Here is a 23,321-nt window from a genome sequence, read left to right on the forward strand (position 1 = left end):
TGAGTAGCATGCTAAAACATCCTCACACCTTCATAAACAGTCCGGCCAACGATCGTCTGTGATGTTCTGCCTCTACAGTAAAGCTCATACTTTCTGGTGGTAGAGTATATGTGTTATCTCTGAAACCTTCTGTCCAAATCCTGCAGGTCTCTCAAGGCCCTTCCCCATTTTCACCTCTGGCATCAACTTCCTCCTAAGCATTCATGTTCACATAGATATCTATCTTCCCCTGGCTCTCATTTTTTGCACTTCTTAATTCCCACTCACCTAATGTCTATTTGTTTTGTCTTCACTCTTCAATTACATAAAAATCTATCCAGGACAACGTTAATTCTTTCTGTCTCCATGTCAGCTAGAGAATACATCACTCACATAGAGGAAGCAGTAAATAATTGGAAAGTTAAAAGCAGCCGGTTTGGTGATGGGTATCTGAATCTCTTCTATACATGATTTTTTAAAAAATTAGTATGCCTGAGGAAAAAGGTTAGTAGCATCTAGTTGCACAATATTTAAACTCTTCTGTCATACCTGATTTTGTGTGCATCCAAAGAGGTGAGAAAAGTAGAATGAATGAAGAGTGCAGGTATATGTATGACAGTGTCAGTATATTTGTTTTAATATGTTTCAAACTTTTTGTTGTCTAAATCTCAGCAAAGAATCCAAGTGATCAGACAGGATTGCTTTAGCTTTCACAAATTTTAGAAAATTTCATGTTGATTTCTAATTTGGTACAATTTAAGGCATATTTGAATAACAGACATAAATTTTTTTTGATTAATTTACACACATTCATTATACTCACCAATAATGGGAATGCCTAATAAAAATTTCCTTTAAATCATATTTTGTCATTATAATAGTCACTATAAACAGTGCGGTTTTCATGCTAGGAGATTCATCTCATATTAGGTTTCTTTCCTTCCTCCTACCTGCACTCTCTCTCACACACACTTCTTTTCTTCTTTGCTTCTTTCTGGCATAATTTTGCTTTGAATTATTTTTGATGGAATCTTGTTTTTGTCTGCTTATTTCCTAGATGGGAAGTGATGGAATTTTACGCCTCAGTACTTCAGCTCTAAATAATGAATTCTTTGCATATGCAGCACAAGGATGGAAGCAGCGACTGGCAGAAGGTAAATTTCTATTTCCCATTATTATTTGACATGTTTGAGCACACATGCCGTACTGACGTACTGAGCTTTGCACCTTTGATTTCCAAGTCTTCCCCCCCCCCTCTGAAGTATACTTTAATAAAAATGTACATCCTATTCCAAATGATTTCACCAATTTTTTGTTATACTTGGCATTTTTGATATCTGATATTTTTGAAGAAAGCATGACATCTGGAACATAATAAAAACTTTTGATATAGCAAAGTTTTCTTTGGAATGCTAATTTTAATTACTTGTTTGACGTATTATGTATTCTATCAATGTCCTGGAGCCTAAGAATCTTCTTTTAATACTTTCTTCCCTTTAAGCCACTGTTTCACCTTATTCATTCTTTAGTCACCAAGCTTCCTGAAAAAAAAATTACCCAATGCTATCATGTTTTTACTCCTGTAACCACTCAAATTGTTATAGTTGAGTTTGACCTCACTATATGCAATTGAAATAATCTCTCCTAGAGAATAACAGAGACTTCCTAATGGTGAAGTAGTTTCCTCTTCTCAGTTCTTACATTTCATGTTCTTTCTCTAATATCTTTTTTTAATTATTCTCTCCAATTTGAAATCATCTACCTTAGACATTCATAATTTATTTTTAATAGTTTCCTGAAGCTACATTTCTGACAGTCATTTCTCAGCTTCCTCCAGGATCTCCTATACTAACATCTTAAGGCAAATGTTGATGTCTCCACCATTCTCTTCCCCGATATTTTCTTTTGCAACCATATATATTTGCAAAGCAGCCTCATTTACCTTGGTATCAGCTATAGCCCACATGCTGAACACTTCCAAATCTGGCTCTAACTCCTCTTTTCTGTTTCTCAGTACTCAATTCCAAATGCCTACTGGATCCCCCTAGCTGACATCAGGCGCCTTAAAACCAAAATGCCCTTATTAAACTCACTATCTTTCCTTTAATATCTATGATTCCTTCTGCCTTCTCTCTGTTAATGTCAGCACTGTCCTCATAGCTCCTCACTCTGAAACCCTGAGGATATCTTTGATCCTTTTCCTTCTCCCTGGGTCCATCTAGTCACAAAGTATTAGTTGTGCTGTGACTCTTAGTCCTCTTCAGCATTCCTACAGCTATGGGTGGTGACCTCTTCCTCTCAGCTATACTACTCAGTAGGCTCCTAGCTGGAGTCCTCCAGTTTCTTCACCCAGTTTCTTAGCTGCTTATTTGGCCCTATTCTTCCCTCCTTGGATACCACCAGGACCTCCCTCTGTTTCTTATAGGAAAAACTCAGAACTCTCTTTAGACTACGCATTGAGTAATTGGCCTCAGCCGACTTTCGTCTTTTATTTCATCCTATGCTGTACTCACAGTCTACCACTCAAATGACCTTAAATATACATATTCATATATCTATGCCTTCTGGGTTAATTATGTTATAAAAACTTGATCATCCTTCAGAAGCTAACTCAAGAAATCAGTTCCTGGATGTGGCCTACCCTAATCAATTTAGGCAGAATTAAGGGCTTTCTAATTTCTATACTTTTACTACATTTATTCTATTCAGGGCTTTTGACATTATATTATAGTCAACTGTGTGCCTTTTCTCCCACCAGACTGATTTTATTAAGGGCAGTGAATATACACTCTTTCATTTGAAGTCCTAAGTATGCAGTACATTTGCTAAATGTTTTAGAGTTCATCTGTGACTAAATGACTATTTAAGTACTGTTCATAAAAAGGGAAGCTGTAGAAATATTATGGGTACTCAACCTTTTCAACATCCATAAAAGTTTACTCAAATTAATTACATGTTTTCTTTATTAATTAGCAAAAGAGATGACCACTTTTACTCAATATATAAGCGTTTTCTTTCTAGGAGAGTTTACTCCAGAAATGCAGTTGCGGATAAGACAAGAAATTGAGAAGGAAAAGAAAACAGAACCTTGGAAAGAAAAATTCTTTGAAAGGTTTTATGGAGAAAAGTAAGTGCTAGAGCATTTTTTTTCCTCATTTCTCTTACAAGGAAATGAAAATGTAATTCTCTGCTTCACATAGCACACTCATATGCTGTAAAACTTAATAAACCTGTGATAAAAGGCAATAGTCCCTCAGTGTAAGAAATTGCTGGTAAAATTATAGTGGCATATCAGCACTTAAATTTAAAAAAATGCATTTTCAAGGGTTTATAACTTATCTATGAAAATTCATTTTGGACTGAAAACAGCTCATGAAATACTAGAGAAGTCAATTTTGGCTTTCTTAAGTAAATTTTAGTAAAAAATTTCCTGTTTTTTTTTTTCCAAATATTTTTATCACTGAATAGTTTAGACATAAGTAGTTTTAGACACATGTTTTAATTCTCACATTTTTCTAAAAATGTTGACTATGAATATATATTTTAGTCTTTGTTTTGGAGAGAACATGAGGTGTTACCTTTTACTCTATTTATTTTCCTCTTTGGATATAACCAATGTTTAATTTCTCATTTTTATTTGTATGTTTTAAAAAAAAAATAATACCATCCACACACACATAAGTGTGTTAGTGATGGAACCAAACTCAAAGTATTTCTCCTTTGCTTCATGGTTATTTGGCAGAGATATATTCTACTTGGGCAGAATTAGAGTCTCAGAAACAATTATCCATCACGAAGAAAGGTGGAGGGATTAAGAAGCTGACAATTGATAGTAACTTTGGATCCTTCCTAGTAGAAGAATTTGAGCTTTAACTCCCGTGTATACAATTAATGCTTGAAAGCTGTTGTTTTGTTTAGAGGACACTGAACCTGTACCATTTAATCTAAATTTCACATATTTTTTTTTTCCTGTAAATGGGGGGAAAACATCAAAAGGAATCTCACATGAGTGCACTTCATGAAAAGGGATCGTGTGGCTAATGCCTGCTTATTCAGAGTAGGCTAGCCTTTGGCAAATTGTCCTAAAGCAGTACTCTTGAGTAAGAAGGCTTGTTTTCAATAGCTGTCCTAGGACCTCAGAGGCATAAACATACTTAAGAAAAATGGAAAGGAGAAATTAATGTCTTTTTCTCAGGAATTTAAAATGTGGCAAGTCATATGCCTTCATATATAGTCACCAACAGTATTACTCAAGGCTGACTACATCAGAATCCTCATTGGAGCTTTTAAAAGTAAATACATATTTCTAAGACCCACCCCAAACGTACTGCTTGAGAGTCTCCAGGAGTTGAGCCCAGGAATCTGTATTTTTCGATGCTTCCCAGGTCATGCCAATGCCCAGCAGGGTTAAGAACCCTGGACGATAACACCGAAGACTGCTTAGGAGGTCTCCCTGCCTCTGTGCAACTAAGAATATTAGAAGCACTCTTTTCAGTAAAGGGAGAAGTACAACTGAAGTAGTTACCTCCAAAGCACTGGGCCTTAATTATTATTGAGTATTGGACACATTCTCGTATTAACTCACAATAATTATCCAACATCTCCTCTGTGCCAGACACTGTTCTAGATGTCAGAGGTACGGTCATCTGTAGGCCTTCATAAGCTCTGCCCTCAGAGAGCCTGCATTCTAGAGACCATGCATTACAGAAGGCTCTTCTTCAGTCAACAATCATTGGGCATACTCTGGATATGATAATGTTTCTAAGAGCTTTGCAAATATTATTTCACTTAATTCTTCCAACAGTCCTATAAAGTGGATACCTTTATTATTCTTATATTTAAAAGTGATTTACAAAAGTGAGGGGGGGACAGTGAAACTTAAGTCATTTTCCCAAGTTTACACCGTGTGGTTAAGTAATTTGTTCAGTGTCTTAATCCTGCAAATTCTTCTCAGAAAAATTTACATACACATGCACAATCTTTTACATGAAATTTGGGGGCTTCACAGACTCCCATCAATATCAGGTTACAGGAGCCTGCTCTGGAGGATGGCAGCAACAGTGTGTAAGTAAATATGACTCCCCGTCACCATCACCTAGCTCTGAATATGAACAGTTCTTTCACTTGATCCTTTTCTTGCTGTAGTTTATCCACAGATTTTCTGTCCTCTTACATCACTGAACTTCTCACTTGGCTTTTTCTGTCTTTGAATTCATATTGGATGATAGATGTATTTTGGACATTTCATTGACTGCTCTTCTAATTTTGTTACTTTTAGATTACCTTCATTCTCCCAATATGTAAAGATTTTTTTCCCCTACTATCAGATAACTTTCAGTTGACCAATTCCTGTGCCTTTTCATTGCTTTATTTTCCCAAGAATGTTGCCATCCAAATTTGCATCTAGTTAAAATCTGTTTTATTTTGATTTTGCTCTTTATAGAAGGTCTTTATTTTGGTTCTTGTTGGCTTCTTCTGCTTGTAAAGTAGTACTGTTCTGTATTCATTTTAGTTACTTAGAAATCACTCATGTATATACTAATGAAAAGCTGTAAGAGGTGATCTGTTGATTTGCAGGATAGATATTTGGAGGGCAGAGTTTTCCTTGTGGGGTTATATGATGTGCTGTAAGCATCTTCTCTGGGTTATGTCATCCTAAATCTATTTTCCCAGCAAAATAATAAACTGTTGACATAGACATATCTTATACAGTGCTGTTTTCCATATGATTATATATGTTTTGTACATATGTGTTTAATATTAAATATAATAATATTCTTATTAACAAATCAGAAAGTTAGCTGTCAGTGGATAGATTCTGTATGTTCTACACTTAATCTAGTATCTATCAGTGGTATCTCTGACCTAGCTCCAAGGGACCTTTTTTCCAGCTGATACTTCTGCTTTAAATTTATCTGTAATGTAGTTATTCTGTTCCTCTCCGTGAAGTACAGTTTTAGTTTGAACCTATCTTAGGGAAAGTTGAAAGAAAAGAGAATAATTATGACAACAGTATCATCTATCTTCTTTTCAGAACCTTCTGAATTTTGATAAAGAAAGCAATGATCAAATACCCAAACAGTGTATGCAATTTTATTTCCCTTTTATTTTAAGGATGTAATTTAAGTAAAAGGTTGAAGATTTTACTGAGGTTTTTCTCCTGCATTGATACTATTATAGCTGTATTTCAACTAGGTTTTTTCCTCTGGAAATGTTCTCTCTTCTGCTTATATTTGTGATTGCCTGTAGTACTCTAATTTCATTTAGAATAGCATATTCCTCTACCATCTGCTGCTGATATTATAACCTAGTATGATAGGAAATAGTGATTTGAAAATATCTTTGCTTGTAAATCTGATTAACTTTGTCTTGTAACCTGAACATTAGGCTGGATTATTTCTGAATCTTCTTTACATTTATATGGAATATTTTTACAATAGGAGATCTACATGGAAGAATATGTCTTGCTTTACACAAATGTAATCTAATAGAATCAACTTTGATGACTTCAAATATCTTTGTTGTTCTTTAGTGAAATTTCCATATTGTGTTAGGTTAGATACTTGGTTACTAAAATAAGGTGATTGACAAACTAAAACTTCTTATCGATTTAAGAAAACTTAATCTTTGGAAGTCATTTCAGCTTCAAGATTTTACATCATATTCCTTTTGCATTGAACTTAATGATTTGGTTACGTTGCATCCTTTGAAGTTTATGTAATTTTTTATTATATGATGACATTTCTAGTTTATGACTTTAAAAAAGTTTCAATCTTATACATTGTTTTGCTTTTCTGTCCATATTTCCTAGTCTTTTGTAGTATGTAATTTTCTAATTCCTTTTACTAACACTTAGTAAGGTTCCCATCTCCTTGCTTATAGAATAAAAATCTGTATCTTTCTTAACCAGAAATAGAGTTTATTTCAGTTTTGTAATAAGGTCTTAGAAAAACCAAGTCATTATAAAATTATTTACCTAAATTAAGCATGTTACTTAGTGATTATAAAGTTAATTTGACATATTTACTTTTATCAAAAACTATATTCAGGAGAGAGCCAAGTTGTACCTTTCATAGTTTGTGATTGAACAGTAGTGTTTCTAATTTCTGTTCAGGTTGGGCATGTCAAGAGAGGAATCCACAAAGCTCACTTCTGGACCAAATAATGATGAAGCTGAAAGTAGTTCTTCATGTGGGACCTCTAGTCTTCCAGATCTTTCCTCACAGACTCCCTTGGAAGGACAACAGCCAAAAAGCATGAAAAGTCCATCTTCTCCAGAGCCTGATTTCTGTGCTACACTCTGTCCTATGGTAGACATAGGTAAAGATGTAATGGCAGAATTAGAATCAGATGATATCTTGATCCCTGAAGAATCTGTGATTCAGGAGGAAATTGCAGAAGAGGTAGAGACTAGTATCTGTGAATGCCAAGATGAAAATCATAAGACAATACCTGAATTTTCTGAGGAGTCTGAAAATCTGACCACTTCTCATGAAGAGCCCCAAATAACACTTCCTGAAGATAACGTGGAATCCTGTGTTATGATGAATGATGTTTTAGAAACTTTGCATCATATCGAAGTTAAGGTGGAAGAGAAATCAGAATCTTCCCAGGAAGAAATGTCAGTTGTTATTGATCAACTAGAAGTCTGTGACTCTCTCATTCCTTCCACTTCATCTGTGACTCATGTCAGTGACACAGAACATAAGGAGCCAGAAACTACAATAGAGACCAATACTCCAAAAATAAAAACAGGATCATCTTTAGAAGGCCAATTTCCAAGTGAAGGAATTGCTGTAGAAATGGAGCTACAGAGTGAACCTGATGAACAACTTTCTGAAAATGTCTGTATCTCTGACACGTCCTTCTCTTCTGAGAGCCCAGAGGAAGTATGTACCAGCCTGACATCCCCAGGAGGGGAAACACAATCCACTTCAGAAGAATCGTGTACTCCAGCCTCCCTTGAGACAACGTTTTGTTCTGAGGTGTCCAGCACTGAAAATGCAGACAAATATAATCAGAGAAATCCCACTGAAGAAACCCTTCATGCATCTTTGATGTCAGAAATATCTCCAATTTCCACTTCACCTGAACTATCAGAAGCATCTCTAATGTCCAATTTACCTTTAACCTCTGAAGCATCTCCAGTATCAAATTTGCCTTTAACATCAGAAGCATCACCCATGTCTGATTTACCTTTGACATCAGAAACTTCTTCAGTATCTTCCATGCTTCTCACATCTGAGACCACTTTTATGTCCAGTAGGCCACTTCCTTCAGAAACATCTCCAATTTCTAATTCTTCTATGAATGAAAAACTGGTGCATCAACAAAGAAAGTCCCCTTCCATATCTGAAGAACCACTCTCTCCACAGAAAGATGAAGGCTCTGTTCCTGCTAAGCTTCTGGCAGAAAGCCTTCTCTCTCAGCAGAAGACTCTATCAAATAGTCCTGAACCCAACAAAATGGGTTCTTCTTCCATGGCTCCTGAAGCATTTTCACCTGAAGAATTACACAGTAAAACCCTGAATCAGCAGCCTTGTAAATCACATGTTGAAACTGAGAAGCCTTATTCTGCTTCAATTCCAGAACTTCCTTCTACAGAAATCATAAAAGTAAAAAATCACAATGTCCTGCAAAGAACAGAAAAGAAAGGGGTGTCTTCACCACTGGAATTATCTGTCTTTTCTGAAGAGACAGAGAGTAAAGGAAATGAGCTTCCATCAGCTAAATTACAAGACAAACAGTATGTGTCGCCAGTGGAGAAGGTTTCATTTCCAGAAGGCTCTAGAAATAAAACACATAAGCAAGGGAGTGCACAGAACCGCTTGGAGACCTTGCATACTTCCAAGTTGTCAGAGCCCTCCAAGTCACCCGACGGGTTAAGAAATGAAAGTAGAGAATCCGAGATAGCAAAGAGGAAAACGGCAGAGCAGCACAGCTTTGGAATCTGCAAGGAAAAGAGGGCGAGGATAGAAGATGATCAGTTGCCCCGAAACGTGTTATCTAGTAGCCCACCTGAGAAAGAGCAGCCTCCAAGAGAGGAACCCAGAGTTCCACCTCTCAAGGTATGCTATTTAAACAAGAATAGAAGAGAAAGGCAATTCCATGATAGACTTTTTTAAAATTTAGATATTTAATTTTTCAAAAATTTTCTTCTAGGTTTTATGTGACAGTTAATAATCTAATATTCCCAGCATCAGTCTAATAGTAAATGATTTTTTCTTAAGACGGTGCCTTGAGCTCTTATGATATATATATTTAGACCTCAGCATTTAAAGAAAAATGAAATGGAGAGCTGGGCCTGGTAGAGCCCACAGATCACAGAAGTAGGGGTCTTTGGGGGATTCCAAGGTATGGGACAGAGACCTACATAGACTTGGGAAAATTTGAAGATCATTCAATGTCCTATAAAAGTTCAGAAGAGCTGGAGAAAGAAGTAGTCAGAAGTTAGAGGCACGCACTAAAGAGGTGAAGGTACATATTATCCCTTCGTTTATTTTCCAACAAACATTGAATACCACCATTGCTTAGCAGAAGAGGGACCTGGCTTATGGAAGAGATTCATTAAATATTTCTTAAATAAATCAGTGAAATTGCTTTGTGAACCCTGAGGGAAAATGCTATAGATATATAGGCATACAAAAATTATTGTTTTTTTTTTTTTTACTTCCAAGATAGTAAAGAGGTATTTAACTTAACAACAAAATAAGGCCTATAGACAGACATTCCTATTTATATATTTTCATTTGATCCCAGTAGATTTTTAACATTCAGAAAATAAATCTTTTATATAAATTGGCCTGCCTAATAAACTGAAAATTGAGGTTAATTTAAAAGAAACTGTGTTGAATTAAAAAAAAATCTACTCACTATCATTTAAATTTATTTGGTCCATTTACCTCAGTTCGTTTATTTTGTTCTACAATAAAATGGATTATGCCATTATAGGATTGGTCTAGAATTATAAATATACTCAAGCTTTGTTTTTCTTAATCTCTATTTTACTCTGAGTTACATATTTGTATGTAACTCATGATTTCCATAAAGTTGAATTTTAAGAGAGTGGTTGTAGTTATTCTGTTTAAAAAGCAGTCCCCATTAAATAAGATTCTAGAAATGTAAAAGATAAACATAAAACCCTGCTATGTGTTTCAATTTCTAAAGCAATAGAAAGAAAAAAATATAAGTATACTTTTTGTATGAAATATTCTTAAACATACCAGTCTAGTTTTTTTTTTTTTTCAAAAGCTTATTTTCAAAGTGATATATACTTTATATGAAAGTATATGGTAGCGAGAGAAAAAGAATTATAAGTATATGTGATATTTGTCCTTGAGCTCTTAAGTATACCTAGGCTTAATTTTTTAGATGTTTTAATTTTTTTTTAACTAAGGGAAATATTGGAGCCTTTAAATTAGAAAAGAGACCTCACAGGTTTGATAATGAGAAATGAGATAACCTCAGGAAGATAATTTTATCTACCAAAGTTTCAAAGTATAATTCCAAATCAATGTGTGCCATGTTTATAATGTAAATATACATATGTTAAGAAGAGAAATTAAATGTTTTCTAGGAAAATGTTTATCTGAAAGTCAGATGGGAAGAAAGCATAGTACATGTCAGCAGCTCTGAATGGGGAGCCCAGAGACTCTCCCTGTCACTCACTGTTATATGGCACCAGAACAATTTATCTCTAGTTTTTTCCAACTGTAAAATGAGAGACTTAACTGGGTCCCTTCCAGTTCTACAAATCGATGGCTCTAAGAATGTTCTTAGTGATTAAGACATCATAGGCATTGCTATGGGATGTTGGTTGTTAGGGCTTGTGCCTCATGCATTTGGTGATGACTGCAAGTCTCTTAATTAGCATGAGTAGGATTGGGACATTTACAAAATTCAGCAAATTGTGGATTATCAATATCAAAGGAAACTGCCCAACCCATACTTCCTTTTAGAGGCAAAAAAACAGAGTTACCCTTGCTTTTATGAAAACATAATTATAATAAAATCTCTTTGGAAAGCAGAGCACCCTAACAAATATAGTCTTATTCCATCTTTATAACAGTCCTGTGAGGAAAATAAAACAAATAACTAGTTTCGTTTTACATCTGAGTTTACAAACTCTTTTTATGTGCTTATTATATATGTATAAGGTTACATGCTAGACAATATGGAATACATAAAAACCATAGACTCTGGTTCAGGGAAGTTATTGGAGACACTGAAGGACTCAGCGCTTTGCCCAGCATCTAAGTTCCTTTGAGTAAAGCCAGAATGATAATGCCAGTCTCCTGACCTCTCAGATAGAGCTTTCTTGGGTCAAATTAAGATAGAAACTCAGGTAGAGGTAAGGTCTCACATTTTCATGCCAGCAAGGAAAATAATTTAAAGACTAAATATCTCTCATTTTTTTTTTTTTAGCTAACCTCAATTTTAGGAAGCATGGAGTTTGTTTCTCTTTATATGAGGCGTTAAGATGTTTCATTTCTGTGTCAAGTGAAGTCACCTGTTGATGTTTTTGTAGAGTAAAAACAGAAATTAAAAAATTTTAATTTTCGCATTCATGCTGCATTTCATGTTGCTTTGTACCCTAAAGGTCCATTCAGGGATTTCAATGTATTTCATGTCACATTATAAGAAAATGTACTACTCTTCTCCATTGCATTGTCACATGCCACCTGTCTCCTCTGTGGTCATGGACTAAGCATTTTATCCTTCTATTCTCTCCTTCCTGTAGATCCAGCTTTCCAAAATTGGGCCTCCTTTTATTATCAAGAGCCAGCCAGTCTCCAAACCAGAGTCTCGAGCATCCCCTAGTACAGCTATCAGTGGTGGAAGGAACACAGGAGCCAGAACCCTCGCAGATATCAAGGCCCGAGCCCAGCAAGCAAGGGCCCAGCGAGAGGCAGCAGCGGCAGCCGCTGTAGCAGCAGCAGCAAGCATCGTCTCTGGAGCCATGGGGAGCCCAGGAGAAGGTGGAAAGGCGAGAACCTTGGCACATATCAAAGAACAGACAAAGGCGAAGCTCTTCGCGAAACATCAAGCCCGAGCCCACCTCTTCCAAAACACTAAAGAGCCCAGGTTGCCTCCGCTTGGCTCAAAGGAAGGCCCTCCAAGCTTAGAAGTTCTTTCTACCCCCGAAACAAAAATCGAAGGTACAACTGGTGTCATTATTGTCAATCCAAACTGCAGATCTCCTAGCAACAAGTCTGCGCATCTCCGGGAGGCCACCACTGTATTACAGCAGTCTCTTAACCCGACTAAACTTCCAGAAACTGCCACAGACTTATCTGTGCAGAGTTCTGACGAAAATATACCTGTGTCACATTTACCTGAGAAAATTGTTTCATCTACCTCTTCTGAAAATAGCAGTGTGCCCGTGCTTTTTAATAAAAATTCTGTTCCTGTGTCTATTTGCAGCACTGCTATGTCGGGAGCAATTAAAGAACATCCCTTTGTGAGCTCTGTTGATAAATCCTCTGTTCTCATGTCTGTTGATAGTACAAACACTACAATTTCTGCTTGTAATATAAGCATGTTAAAAACCATCCAGGGAACTGATACTCCCTACATAGCCATTATACCAAAATGTATTGAAAACACTCCCCTTCCTGCCACCACTGAAGGCACCAGCATATCAAGCTCCATGGATGACAAGCAGTTGCTCGCATCAGGCAGCAGTGCTGGTAACTTAGTCTCCAGTCAGTACACCTCCGTGCCAACTCCCTCCGCTGGAAATAATTTGCCAAACCATCTCTCCACTAGCTCTGTCTTGATTCCCCCGACGGGAATTAACAGCAGATTTTCTCCTGAGAAGATAGCCATGCCTGGGAGTGAAGAACAGGCCACCATGTCCATGGGCACCACTGTGAGAGCAGCCCTCAGCTGCAGGGATTCCGTAGCCGTCACAGACGCTCTGGTTGCACGCCCATCCGTCGCAATGTTTACCGGAAGCATGCTAACAATAAACTCGTACGATAGTCCTCCCAAGTTAAGTGCTGAAAGCTTGGACAAAAATTCAGGGCCTCGAAATAGGGCAGACAATTCTGGGAAACCTCAGCAACCTCCAGGGGGCTTTGCACCAGCAGCCATAAACAGATCGATTCCATGTAAAGTCATCGTTGATCACAGCGCCACACTGACCTCCACTTTGTCTGTGACTGTCTCCATTGAAAGCGCGGAAGCCAGCTTGGACATCCAGAGCAGATCGGTGAGGACAGAAGCCGCCATACAACCCATGGCATGTCCTCAGGTATCTGTTATTAGCAGGCCTGAGTTGGTTGCAAACGAAACCATAGATCACAGTTCTAGTTTCATTGCAGCTTCCGTAGCAAAAAAAGACTGCAAAACGATGCAGGCTTCCTGCACAAGTCTCCGGGAAGCACCCCTCGTCGTTTCGGATAAATTAAATGATGTGACTGCTCCTAGTAATAGCTTTGCTGAGCAGACACGTGGCCCGGCCGCTTTCAAAAGTGAAGCAGACACAACCTGTAGCAATCAGTATCATCCAGGCAACCGGATTTGCTGGAATGAAGATGGCATGAGGAGCACAGGACAGCCTCTAGTCAGTCATTCGGGTGCAAGTAAACAGAAAGAATATCTAGAGCAGAGTTGTCCAAAGGCTATCAAAACTGAGCACGCCAGCTACTCGCACATGTCAGAACTTCACCCCAGGAATCTCATAACAAGTGTCACTCTCCCTGTGAAGTCTGAACCTCATGAAGGGGACAAGGGCTTTAGGATGGATACTGAGGACTTCCCTGGCCCTGAGCTGCCTCCCCCGGTTGCAGAGGCAGCCCCCAGTGTGCAACAGACACAGAACGTGAAGGCTCCTGCCTCTGGCCCTGTGGAAGAGGCGATTTCCTTGGCTCCAGACACCCTGAAAAGAGTTCCCAGTACAGGGAGCTCAAGCTGTCGTCTGTCATCTGTGGAGGCGAACAATCCCCTGGTGACACAGTTACTGCAGGGCAACCTGCCCTTGGAAAAAGTGTTGCCACAGCCCAGATTGGGAGCAAAGCTCGAAATTAACAGGCTTCCTCTGCCTCTTCAAACTACCTCAGTGGGTAAAACAGCACCAGAGAGGAACATTGTTGAAATGCCGTCCAGCTCTCCAAATTCAGACACGAAGGGCTACTTGGCAGGGCCTCTTGCACCACTCCAGATGAGAAAGCGAGAAAACCACCCCAAAAAGAGAGTGGCCAGGACTGTGGGGGAACACGCTCAAGTTAAATGTGAACCAGGGAAATTGTTAGCGGAGCCAGATGTTAAAGGGGTGCCTTGTGTCATCAACTCCGGCCTGAATCCGCTAGGACATGGCCAACCATTTAAGCAAGAGTGGCTGAGCAAGCACGCCATGCAGAACAGAATTGTTCACAGCCCCGAGGTCAAACAACAAAAGCGGCTGCTCCCCTCGTGTAGCTTCCAGCAGAACCTGTTTCATGTTGACAAGAATGGCGGCTTCCACCCTGACCCTGGTACCTCACACAGACAGCAGTTTTACCAAATGCCTATGGCTGCCAGGGGCCCCATTCCAACTGCGGCTCTGTTACAGGCTTCTGCCAAGGCCCCCATGGGCTGTAATGCATTTGCCTTCAATAGGCATCTTGAACAAAAGGGACTGGCGGAGGTGGGCCTTTCTCCAGCACCTCACCAGCTAAGGTTAGCCAACATGTTATCCCCCAATATGCCCATTAAAGAAGGTGATGACGTGGGAGGGGCTGCTCATGCAATGCCAAACAAAGCACTCGTGCATCCCCCACCCCCACTGCCGCCTCCCCCTCCACCCTTGGCTTTGCCCCCACCTCCCCCACCACCACCTCCACTACCTCCACCTCTCCCTAATGTAGAAGTCCCAGCTGATCAAAAACAACCTCCAGTTACCATGGAAACCACTAAGAGACTTAGTTGGCCACAGTCCACGGGCATATGTAGCAATATAAAATCGGAACCTCTTTCTTTTGAGGAAGGTTTAGGCAGCAGCTGTGAACTGGGCATGAAACAAGTTTCCTATGACCAGAATGAGATGAAAGAACAGTTAAAAGCCTTTGCGCTAAAAAATGCAGATTTCTCTTCCTATTTGCTTTCTGAGCCACAAAAGCCTTTCACCCAATTAGCTGCTCAGAAAATGCAGGTGCAGCAGCAGCAGCAGCTCTGTGGAAACTATCCAACAATACACTTTGGTAGCGCGAGCTTCAAAAGGGCAGCCTCCGCAATCGAAAAGTCCATTGGGATTTTGGGAAGTGGCTCCAACCCTGCCACGGGTCTGCCCGGTCAGAACGCTCAGACGCCCGTTCAGAACTTTGCCGACAGTAGCAACGCGGATGAATTGGAACTGAAATGCTCTTGCCGGCTGAAAGCCATGATTGTGTGCAAAGGCTGTGGGGCCTTCTGCCATGACGACTGCATAGGTCCTTCAAAACTCTGTGTAGCTTGCCTGGTTGTGCGATAAGAGCTAAATGAAAGATGCAGTATCCCTTTTCAACACGGAAAAGCCAAACGGCATCAGCAGCAACAAGATGAATAACTCAGTGGTTTATATCGTGTTAATTTATTTTACTTTGGAACAGATTTCTCTGTGGGATTATTTTCTTGCATTTCTCGGAAAGGGGTGATCCCATCCCAGCCGAGTGGCTCGGCAGCATGTCTTTTATATATTTAGTTGCCATTCTCAGCTCTGGAAAATTTCTGTCCATGTGTATACGTGTCACTGCCCCATCGGGTTTTTAAAATTTCAGATGTAGCTAGGAAAAGGACATTTTTAATTAACGCAAACCAGAAATGCAGACGTAGAAAGAGAATGGTGAAAGTGATTTGAGGTGGGTGTGCATTCTTCTCTAGATCAACCATTACAGCCAGGGTTTTCACGGTTCACTCTTCTGGAGCTACCTTTACCACGGCGATTAAATCATATTTGGAAAGGGGAATCTGATTTAAATGTATGATTCCTTGTATTTACTCATATCACAAAAGATACATTAAAGGAGTTATGCCATTAATGAACTCCACTGTCCTTATTCTCTTTCCTCCCTTTTTACTCTTTTCAGAGACTGGCAGAAAATCTGCATCTGCCTTGGACGTTGTACATGTGTTGTAGTGAAATGTGTCTTAGGCCTGAAATTGCAGTGTGGGCCTCATGCCCAGTAATCTGGTTCGAGTCCTTTGACACCTGAGACTGTAAGTTGGCCAACAGAGAGCCACAGGCCCAGAGGATTTCAGAGCTTCACGTGTGGCTTTTAAGAGCAAGTACTAAAAAAATTCTTTAAAATTAAAACAAATATAATACTGTATATGCAAAAACACATAAATGAGTTGATTATGTAAATATTGGTCTATTATATTCACTAATACAATAACTAGATATTAAAATTTTGGGGGAAATCATTGTACCCCTTTATTGATGACACCAGTGCATTCTGGCTTTCAGTTTTACAGAGATTGGCCACTGTTTTTTATTTTTTTCTTAAAGTGCCATTGATGATAAAAGGGACTACAGAGGGCTAATTGCTGACATTTTTCGGGACAATTTTTTTTTCTCATGATTCACAATCCATATAATTCTATTTTACTCTGATATAGCCCTTATTTTTTAAATTGTTCTAGGTATTGCATGTTTTGTTTTCTTTTCCCTCAGGCGAATTTAGTACATTCTTCGTTTTTGGGAGAGTGGAACTGTTTTTGAAAAAGGGATACTGCATCTTACAAATGTTGTCAGTGTTTATCTAGTAAAGTCTGAGTGTTGAGTATTTGAGCTGCATTCCATATACTTTGGCCATCCTCATGCCAGAGAACAGCTTTAGTTCAGGAGGCTCTGTTCCCTGAAGCAAGTTCAAAAGCACATGCACATTGTGGGAAGATGAAAGACAACACAAGTCAAGCCCATTTAACTTCAGATTGCAGAGCACAAAATGCAGAGCGCCATTAACCCATTGATTGATTGAGGGTGTAGAAAATAAAAGAATGAAAAACATGGCAGGAAGGCGGCAGATATAATCTGTCCAGGGTAAGAATTTAGACATGGAGCATCCTAATCAATATAAACTTTTGACATTCCCTTAAAATACATCTTAAAAATTAACCGGAATGAACAGAATTTACATTCCTGGAAAAAAAAAAAAAAACTTGTGATTTTTTTTTTTTAAATGGTAATTGACCATGGTATATGTTTTTTCCCTCCATATTTATTATTGTGATGTTGCCAAATTGTAAGTGACAGAGACATCATTTTTATTAACAAATTGCTGATAGCGAAAGATAGTTTATGTTAAAAGCAAAGAAGGGCCTGCCTTTGGGCCTGCAATTTGGTGCTTCAGTATTGTCACTTCTGTTTTTTCACATTAAAATTAGCAAATGACTGAGAAAATTAGCAGTGCACTTAACCAGCCCTACCCAAGGACTGCAGCATAAGTTCCAGTGGATCCTTAGTTTACTATCTACCAGGTTGTATTTAGGTGGCATTCTCCTCAGTGTTTCTCTATGGTCTGCTTGGCTCTGATGTCATCTTGGTTCAGAAGATCATGCTCTAGTCTCAGAGGGGCACCCCTAAAATATAGATACTTGCATGTCAACTCCTTCTAAATTCAGTTGCTACACCACCAGTGTCAGATACTGTCTACACCAGCAGATTCAAAACTACCACATCAGTAACTGACATGTTGAAAGAAACTCCAGTCTACGAAACCTTTGCACTCTGTGTATGAGCTACAGTTGAAGTCCATTATCAGTTCCATCATTGTGAAATTAATGCCTACAAGTTACTTACCGGGAATGAAGAAAAGTGTCCTTCTGAATGTTTTGATTTTTCACATAATAGATTGAGAGAATCAATTGTTGATTGTTCATGGATTCTATCACCCAGGTCCAAAGAGCAGAATTTTTTCTATGCCTGTGCTCTTTTTTTGCCCAGTTTAAATGTTCACATATGGTTTTTATTACAGAATAATTAGCATCTTTGGGCTAAAAAGTAATGGAAAGAAAGAAGTTCAGAAGTAAAAAATGAATCAGATATTTTACAAGTGTCCATTTAAAATACACACACACACACACACACACACACAAGTCAGTATATTTGGATTTAGGTGAGTAGGTTCTTAGTTTCCTGATTTCCACAGGTGTCTGCCTATGTGCAGATGGAATATGTTATTTACTACATGGTTATTTTGGTGTAATGTGCAAATTTTAGTATGTGCATTATCCTGATTATTGGACAGTATCCTGTCCCTATCAGGAATAGAACTTGCACATGTGACTTGTAATTTTTTTTTTTTTAATCACAAAGGATATATTTCCATAAGTAGCACTTTTGGAGCGGGGAAGGAAGAAAACTGCTATTCCCTAATCCCCCTCCTATATGATATGCATATGCCTGAGGTGTACAAAGACAGTTAGTTAGTGGGCATGTTAATAAGAACGTTCTGATGCAAATTCATTTTCAAAATGAAAATACTGTCCTCCCCCCAAGTGAGAATAGCAGACATGTTGGTGAACTGAGCATCATAGTTATTATATTTCCCTGCTAAGGTCCAATTCGATAAAGAAAACTTGAAAACAAACCTATGAGGTTGACCCTGGTTGCTATAAAGACTTCGTGGTGGTGTGTGTTTCCGGGAAGAGCTCTAGAAGGTTTAATTGACTTCTAGACCTTGGATAGTCTTATTCAGAATAAACATACAAAAACAAACATGCTGATGCGTATGGTGCTTCATAATTCAGTCAAAAGTAAGAATATGTGATGCTGCAGCCCAGTTTCCTTTACTAACACACAATTTCAAAAGAGGAAGTTGCTGTGGCCTCGGTTTCCTAGTTTCTCTTTGGTCTGGAGAAGTCCCAGGTTACAGAAGCTGAAGCCAAGGTTAGGGTGACGTCGTCTCTCAAGGCCAAGAACCTTGCTAGCTGCCTGGTGGGAATGAGGCCGATGAACACGCAGAGTCCAGAGTCAATGTCCATTTGTGTTTCCAGAGAACAATGTGAAGAGTCCTAGCAAAGGAACTCATCAGACTGTCAGGGGCCTATGTAGCCAAAATGTCACTGAATATAAAAATCTTGTAGTCTTCAGTCCTCATGCTTTGTCACTGTAAAGCAAACAAAAGCATTTTTACTATAATTTAAAGGAGCTGCTTTTTTATAGCACATACTATTTCGCTTTGTACTATATTTGATAGTTGCAGAATAATTTAGATGGTAGAAAAACTTTGTTGTATTTGTACTGTTCATGAATGTTTCAGAAAAAGTGCTTTACTTTGTTGCCATAAATTTCTTGTACTGCTGTATTTTTCCCCCGGCTTTATGGAAACCTAATCTGATTCATATTTTCAGTACAGTTTCTTTTTGTAATGTGTGTTTGTGTGTACTTTTTTTTTTTTTTTTTGGTCAGTATTCTGAATGTTTACATCTGTTTGACATTAGCCATTTAATGCCTTTTTTTTTTTAAAGGCGGTATTACTCTTACGGCGTAACAGGAAAATGTGAAATGGACCCAGACATAACATGCATGACAAACACAGATTGGGGGTGAAGACCCTCACCCTCAAACATTTTATATCAGCATACAGAAAAGTAAAACCCTCCTTCGGTCCTTTACCAAAGAATATTATTCCCACAGGAAAAACTCAGAAAAGGTGTGTAAAATCCTCAGAAGGGGGAGCAGTTGATTCAGTAAGACTGCCACAATTTAAAACTGTTATGCTTGCTTTGATACCTGACTAAATGTGACTGAGTGCAACAAGCATTTAAACAATTTTTAGACAGTGTTTTGTTTAGAATTCAGGGATCATACATTCTTTAATGGTGCTGTTTGTTTTTATTTCTTCTTTTCTACAAAGACAAAAAAGTGTTGCCTACAAAAGTGACTGCTCACAATACCATAAGTTAAATGAAATGTTTGTCTTTTCATGTTTCTATGTTTTTCCCTTTCTCAAAGTAACAATTTGGGTTTGAATATTAAACTATTCTGGAAAAAATAAAGAAATTAAACATTAAATAATTGTCATTTTTAATTTTTTTCTGAAATGAGGTAGTCGTAGATACAAAAATATGTACTAATTAGTACACTGAAAATTTTTACTTAAGAAAAAATTTATAGGGAAGACAAACCATACATATACTGTTAAATTATCTACTCTTCTTGGTATGGTGAATTGTCAACATATGATTATAATTACTGTTAAAACATTAAAAACCAAAACATACCTTATGCTTAACCATATCTACTGTGCTTATCATTTAAAAATATATTTAGGCCTTTTTGTTTTCATGAAGATCTTGTTAATTCTTTGTATCAAAACACATTTAGGTCAAACAAATTGTTATTATCGTATTTAATTTTAACTTTCAAAATGAAAATTAACTGAAAAAGTTTTTTTTTAATCGTGCTCATTTTTAAATTTCGGATTAAATATTATAGCTAGAATTATTTGAATAAAGTGCTGGGAATCATTAGAACAGTATTGCCTCAGTTATATTTACATCAGTTAAAGTAATTGCATATCTTTACAATAAGGTGAATCCAAAAGCATTAAACCATTGATTGTTAAATCTAGTTCAGCTGTTTTCATCTACATGGAGAATGTTGTCTTTAGCCACCAGATGGCGAAAGAGGATGTTTACTTTTGGAAGAAAAGAAAACCTGCTTCCTCCTCCAAACACTAAATGAAGTAATTATAATGAAGTCCAAGTCATCCAAGTAAGTTAATGGAAGATAGATACTTCCAAAGTTCATGAAGTTATTTTCATTGCATTGAGGGCATTCCTTTTTTGTCCAATTAAAATTTCCTATTAAAATATTTACAAAATGCTTTCTTAATTTTATTTAGCATTGCAGGATTTTTTAATTGTTTGCATTACTCCCTAGACATCATCTATTCCAAAATTTATTAGAAAAATTTGAACAGTCCAATGCTCTTTAAACACGTTTATTGAAACAGCTAAATGCTTTATATGTTTTAATTCACTTATTCTCATAAAATGGGTACAATTATATAATTTTTATACAAATATTTCATTATCCTTAATACTTTAATGTGACCTAATTTGAGTCATAGTTGCTCTTAGGATTTAAAGTAGTTATTTGTAACCATCATAGTGCTTATCTGAGGACAAGTGATTTATCCAGGGATTCACCAGTTTCCACATAGATACTTCATTATTGTCAAAGGTAAGTTTGTTATTTTGAAAGAACTTAGCCCGGAAAATAGTTGATAAAACATTTTGGGGTTTCTTTCTACAGGAAACAATTGAACAGAAATCCTAGAAAGTGTTTTTCACTCTACAAAATTATTTGAAGATTTTAGTTACAGGTTGCCTAGACTTACTATTTCAAGTTCAGGCCACACACAATTATCCATAGTGATACACAGAAATGAGAAGCTGGAGTAGTCCAATGTCATAGCTAATCTGGAAGTCTAAATTGGGCAATAAATCTAGTTCTTTTCCTTACAGAAACTATATCTAAGTTGCTAGGGTAATTAATTACTATACACTTTTACTAATTGGAAGAAGATCACCAGATTTGCAAAGTAAGGGCTGATTTTTTTTTTTGGCTTTTTATTTAAAATAAAGAGTTTTATTTTGTTTTTCAGCTGTATTAAATATCTTATCATGATAATAGACTATAAGTAAAGCTGATATTGAAAATATTTAGCAATCCTGCAAAGCATCAGCCAATCCAAACATGCCAGACAAATCAAAAGAGATGGCTCTATTACAACAAACCCATGAAAATTGGCTGAATATTAGTTCTGTGAACAAATGAGCTTGTGAATCTGCTTTTATTAACAGTTTGATTTATACTTAGTATATCCATCACAGTTATGGGGATATTTGTTTCTGAGGTACCTTTCTTAAGCTAAAATTTCCATCTACAATTTCATTTAAATTATTTTGTAAAGGAAATCATTTAGAGGAGGCTCAAATGAAAGCTTTAACCCAAACACAATAAAATATCCAGGAGTTTCCCCTATTTGCTTTTTCCAAGTACTCTGTTCAGTGGACGGTCCCCACAAATAGCAATTTGGCCAAAGGATCGGGGCACCAGGTGCTTCAACAGAGGGTCCTGGATACTTGAGTCACATAAGATTCATCTTATTTTCTGTGGGCTCATCAGAAAGTCTTTTTTATTTTATCATGTTTGTAAATGAAAACTAAGTTTTACCTTTGATTCAGACTTTTATCTCTAGTCTCAAATTATGGTTTTATTTCAGGAAAACACTATGTTCTAAATCCTTATTCTTCAATGATGGGGAACAGGCGGGATTTCAGAGTAGTGAGAAATCTGGTTCTGCTTTCCTTGATTCATTAGGTTTTCAGTATCCAATTTGAGGATGCTGTAACATCTTCCAGATATTGGAAAATGTGGTTGGCCTCAATGGCTATAACCATATGAGCTTATCCTGGATGTTCTCATCCTATATAGAAGTGGCAACATTTGTGCATGTCTATTTATATAGAAATAAAAACCATGATTTCGTAGTGTAATATAAAATTCATTATCCATCCAGTTTAAATTTCAAAATGAGGAATCAAAAGTCTTGGCATATGAGTGGGGACAGTTCTCCTTAATGGCTTCTAAGCAGAAGTCACTAAAACATTATTTTGTACCTTTTCTTCCTTTGACATGTGGACTCAATGCAGATTTGGTTTGGTTTGGTTTTTTTAGTACTACATTTTTTTTTTTTTTTTTTGGGTAAAATAATCTTTATCCTTCCAGGGGGAAAAAGCTATGAGAAAAGAGTTGGCATCTTTAAAAGAAACGTTCAAAAATTTAAAAAAAAAAAAAATTTAAGCTACATTTAGAGTAAGAATCTATGGAGCTTAGAAAGGTTCTTTTGCAGAATCTTTTCTGTCCAAAAGCATTACTTGGCAAAAACTGGGAAATATCAAAGACACCACACTCTGCAATCTTGGTTTTCTAATTTTGATTCTTTCAGTAATAAATAAATCATTTCTAAGTCTTTAGCCTTCATGACCTGAATATGAAGATTTTGTAAATTCCCTTCATATAAACTTTTAGAGATTTAACTTTATACTACACTAACTATGGCATTTTTCCAGAGCTATTCCCAAAAGACAGATTGTCTTCAGTAGAAAATAATAGATAAAACTTGTGAAATGCTATGGAATGTATATTACGGAGCTACGGAATGTATAATACAGAGCATTTCATAAGTAGTATCATGTTTGTCCCTAAAAAAAATCCTATTAGTTAGGCATTGTTATTATGTCTGTGTTATAAATGAAGAAACTGAGACTTAGAGAGTTGAAGGAAAAAAAAAAAACATAGCTAAGATCTGGAATATGAAAGATTTTTCAGAGACCAAAGTCCATCCTCTTATTTGCTGCAAGACACA

At 37.2% G+C, this 23,321-nt stretch overlaps 1 protein-coding gene across 8 annotated transcripts in view; it reads left to right on the plus strand.

The window, feature by feature from the left end:
- The window catches only part of ASXL3 (ASXL transcriptional regulator 3), a 160,491-nt gene extending 140,538 nt beyond the window's left edge, over positions 1–19,953 (plus strand). For all 8 annotated transcript variants that reach the window (XM_016153916.2, XM_016153915.2, XM_016153921.2 and 5 more), the window contains 4 exons: positions 1,037–1,133; positions 3,001–3,106; positions 7,094–9,047; positions 11,720–19,953. In XM_016153916.2, coding sequence (XP_016009402.2) covers positions 1,037–1,133; positions 3,001–3,106; positions 7,094–9,047; positions 11,720–15,430 — 5,868 coding nt within the window. In that variant the 3' untranslated portion in view covers positions 15,431–19,953. The remainder of the gene's footprint in view (positions 1–1,036; positions 1,134–3,000; positions 3,107–7,093; positions 9,048–11,719) is intronic.
- Positions 19,954–23,321: the final 3,368 nt, after the last annotated feature.

This window comes from Rousettus aegyptiacus, unplaced genomic scaffold, assembly GCF_014176215.1.
Source record: "Rousettus aegyptiacus isolate mRouAeg1 unplaced genomic scaffold, mRouAeg1.p scaffold_m13_p_12, whole genome shotgun sequence".
Classification (NCBI taxonomy): Eukaryota; Metazoa; Chordata; class Mammalia; order Chiroptera; family Pteropodidae; genus Rousettus; species Rousettus aegyptiacus.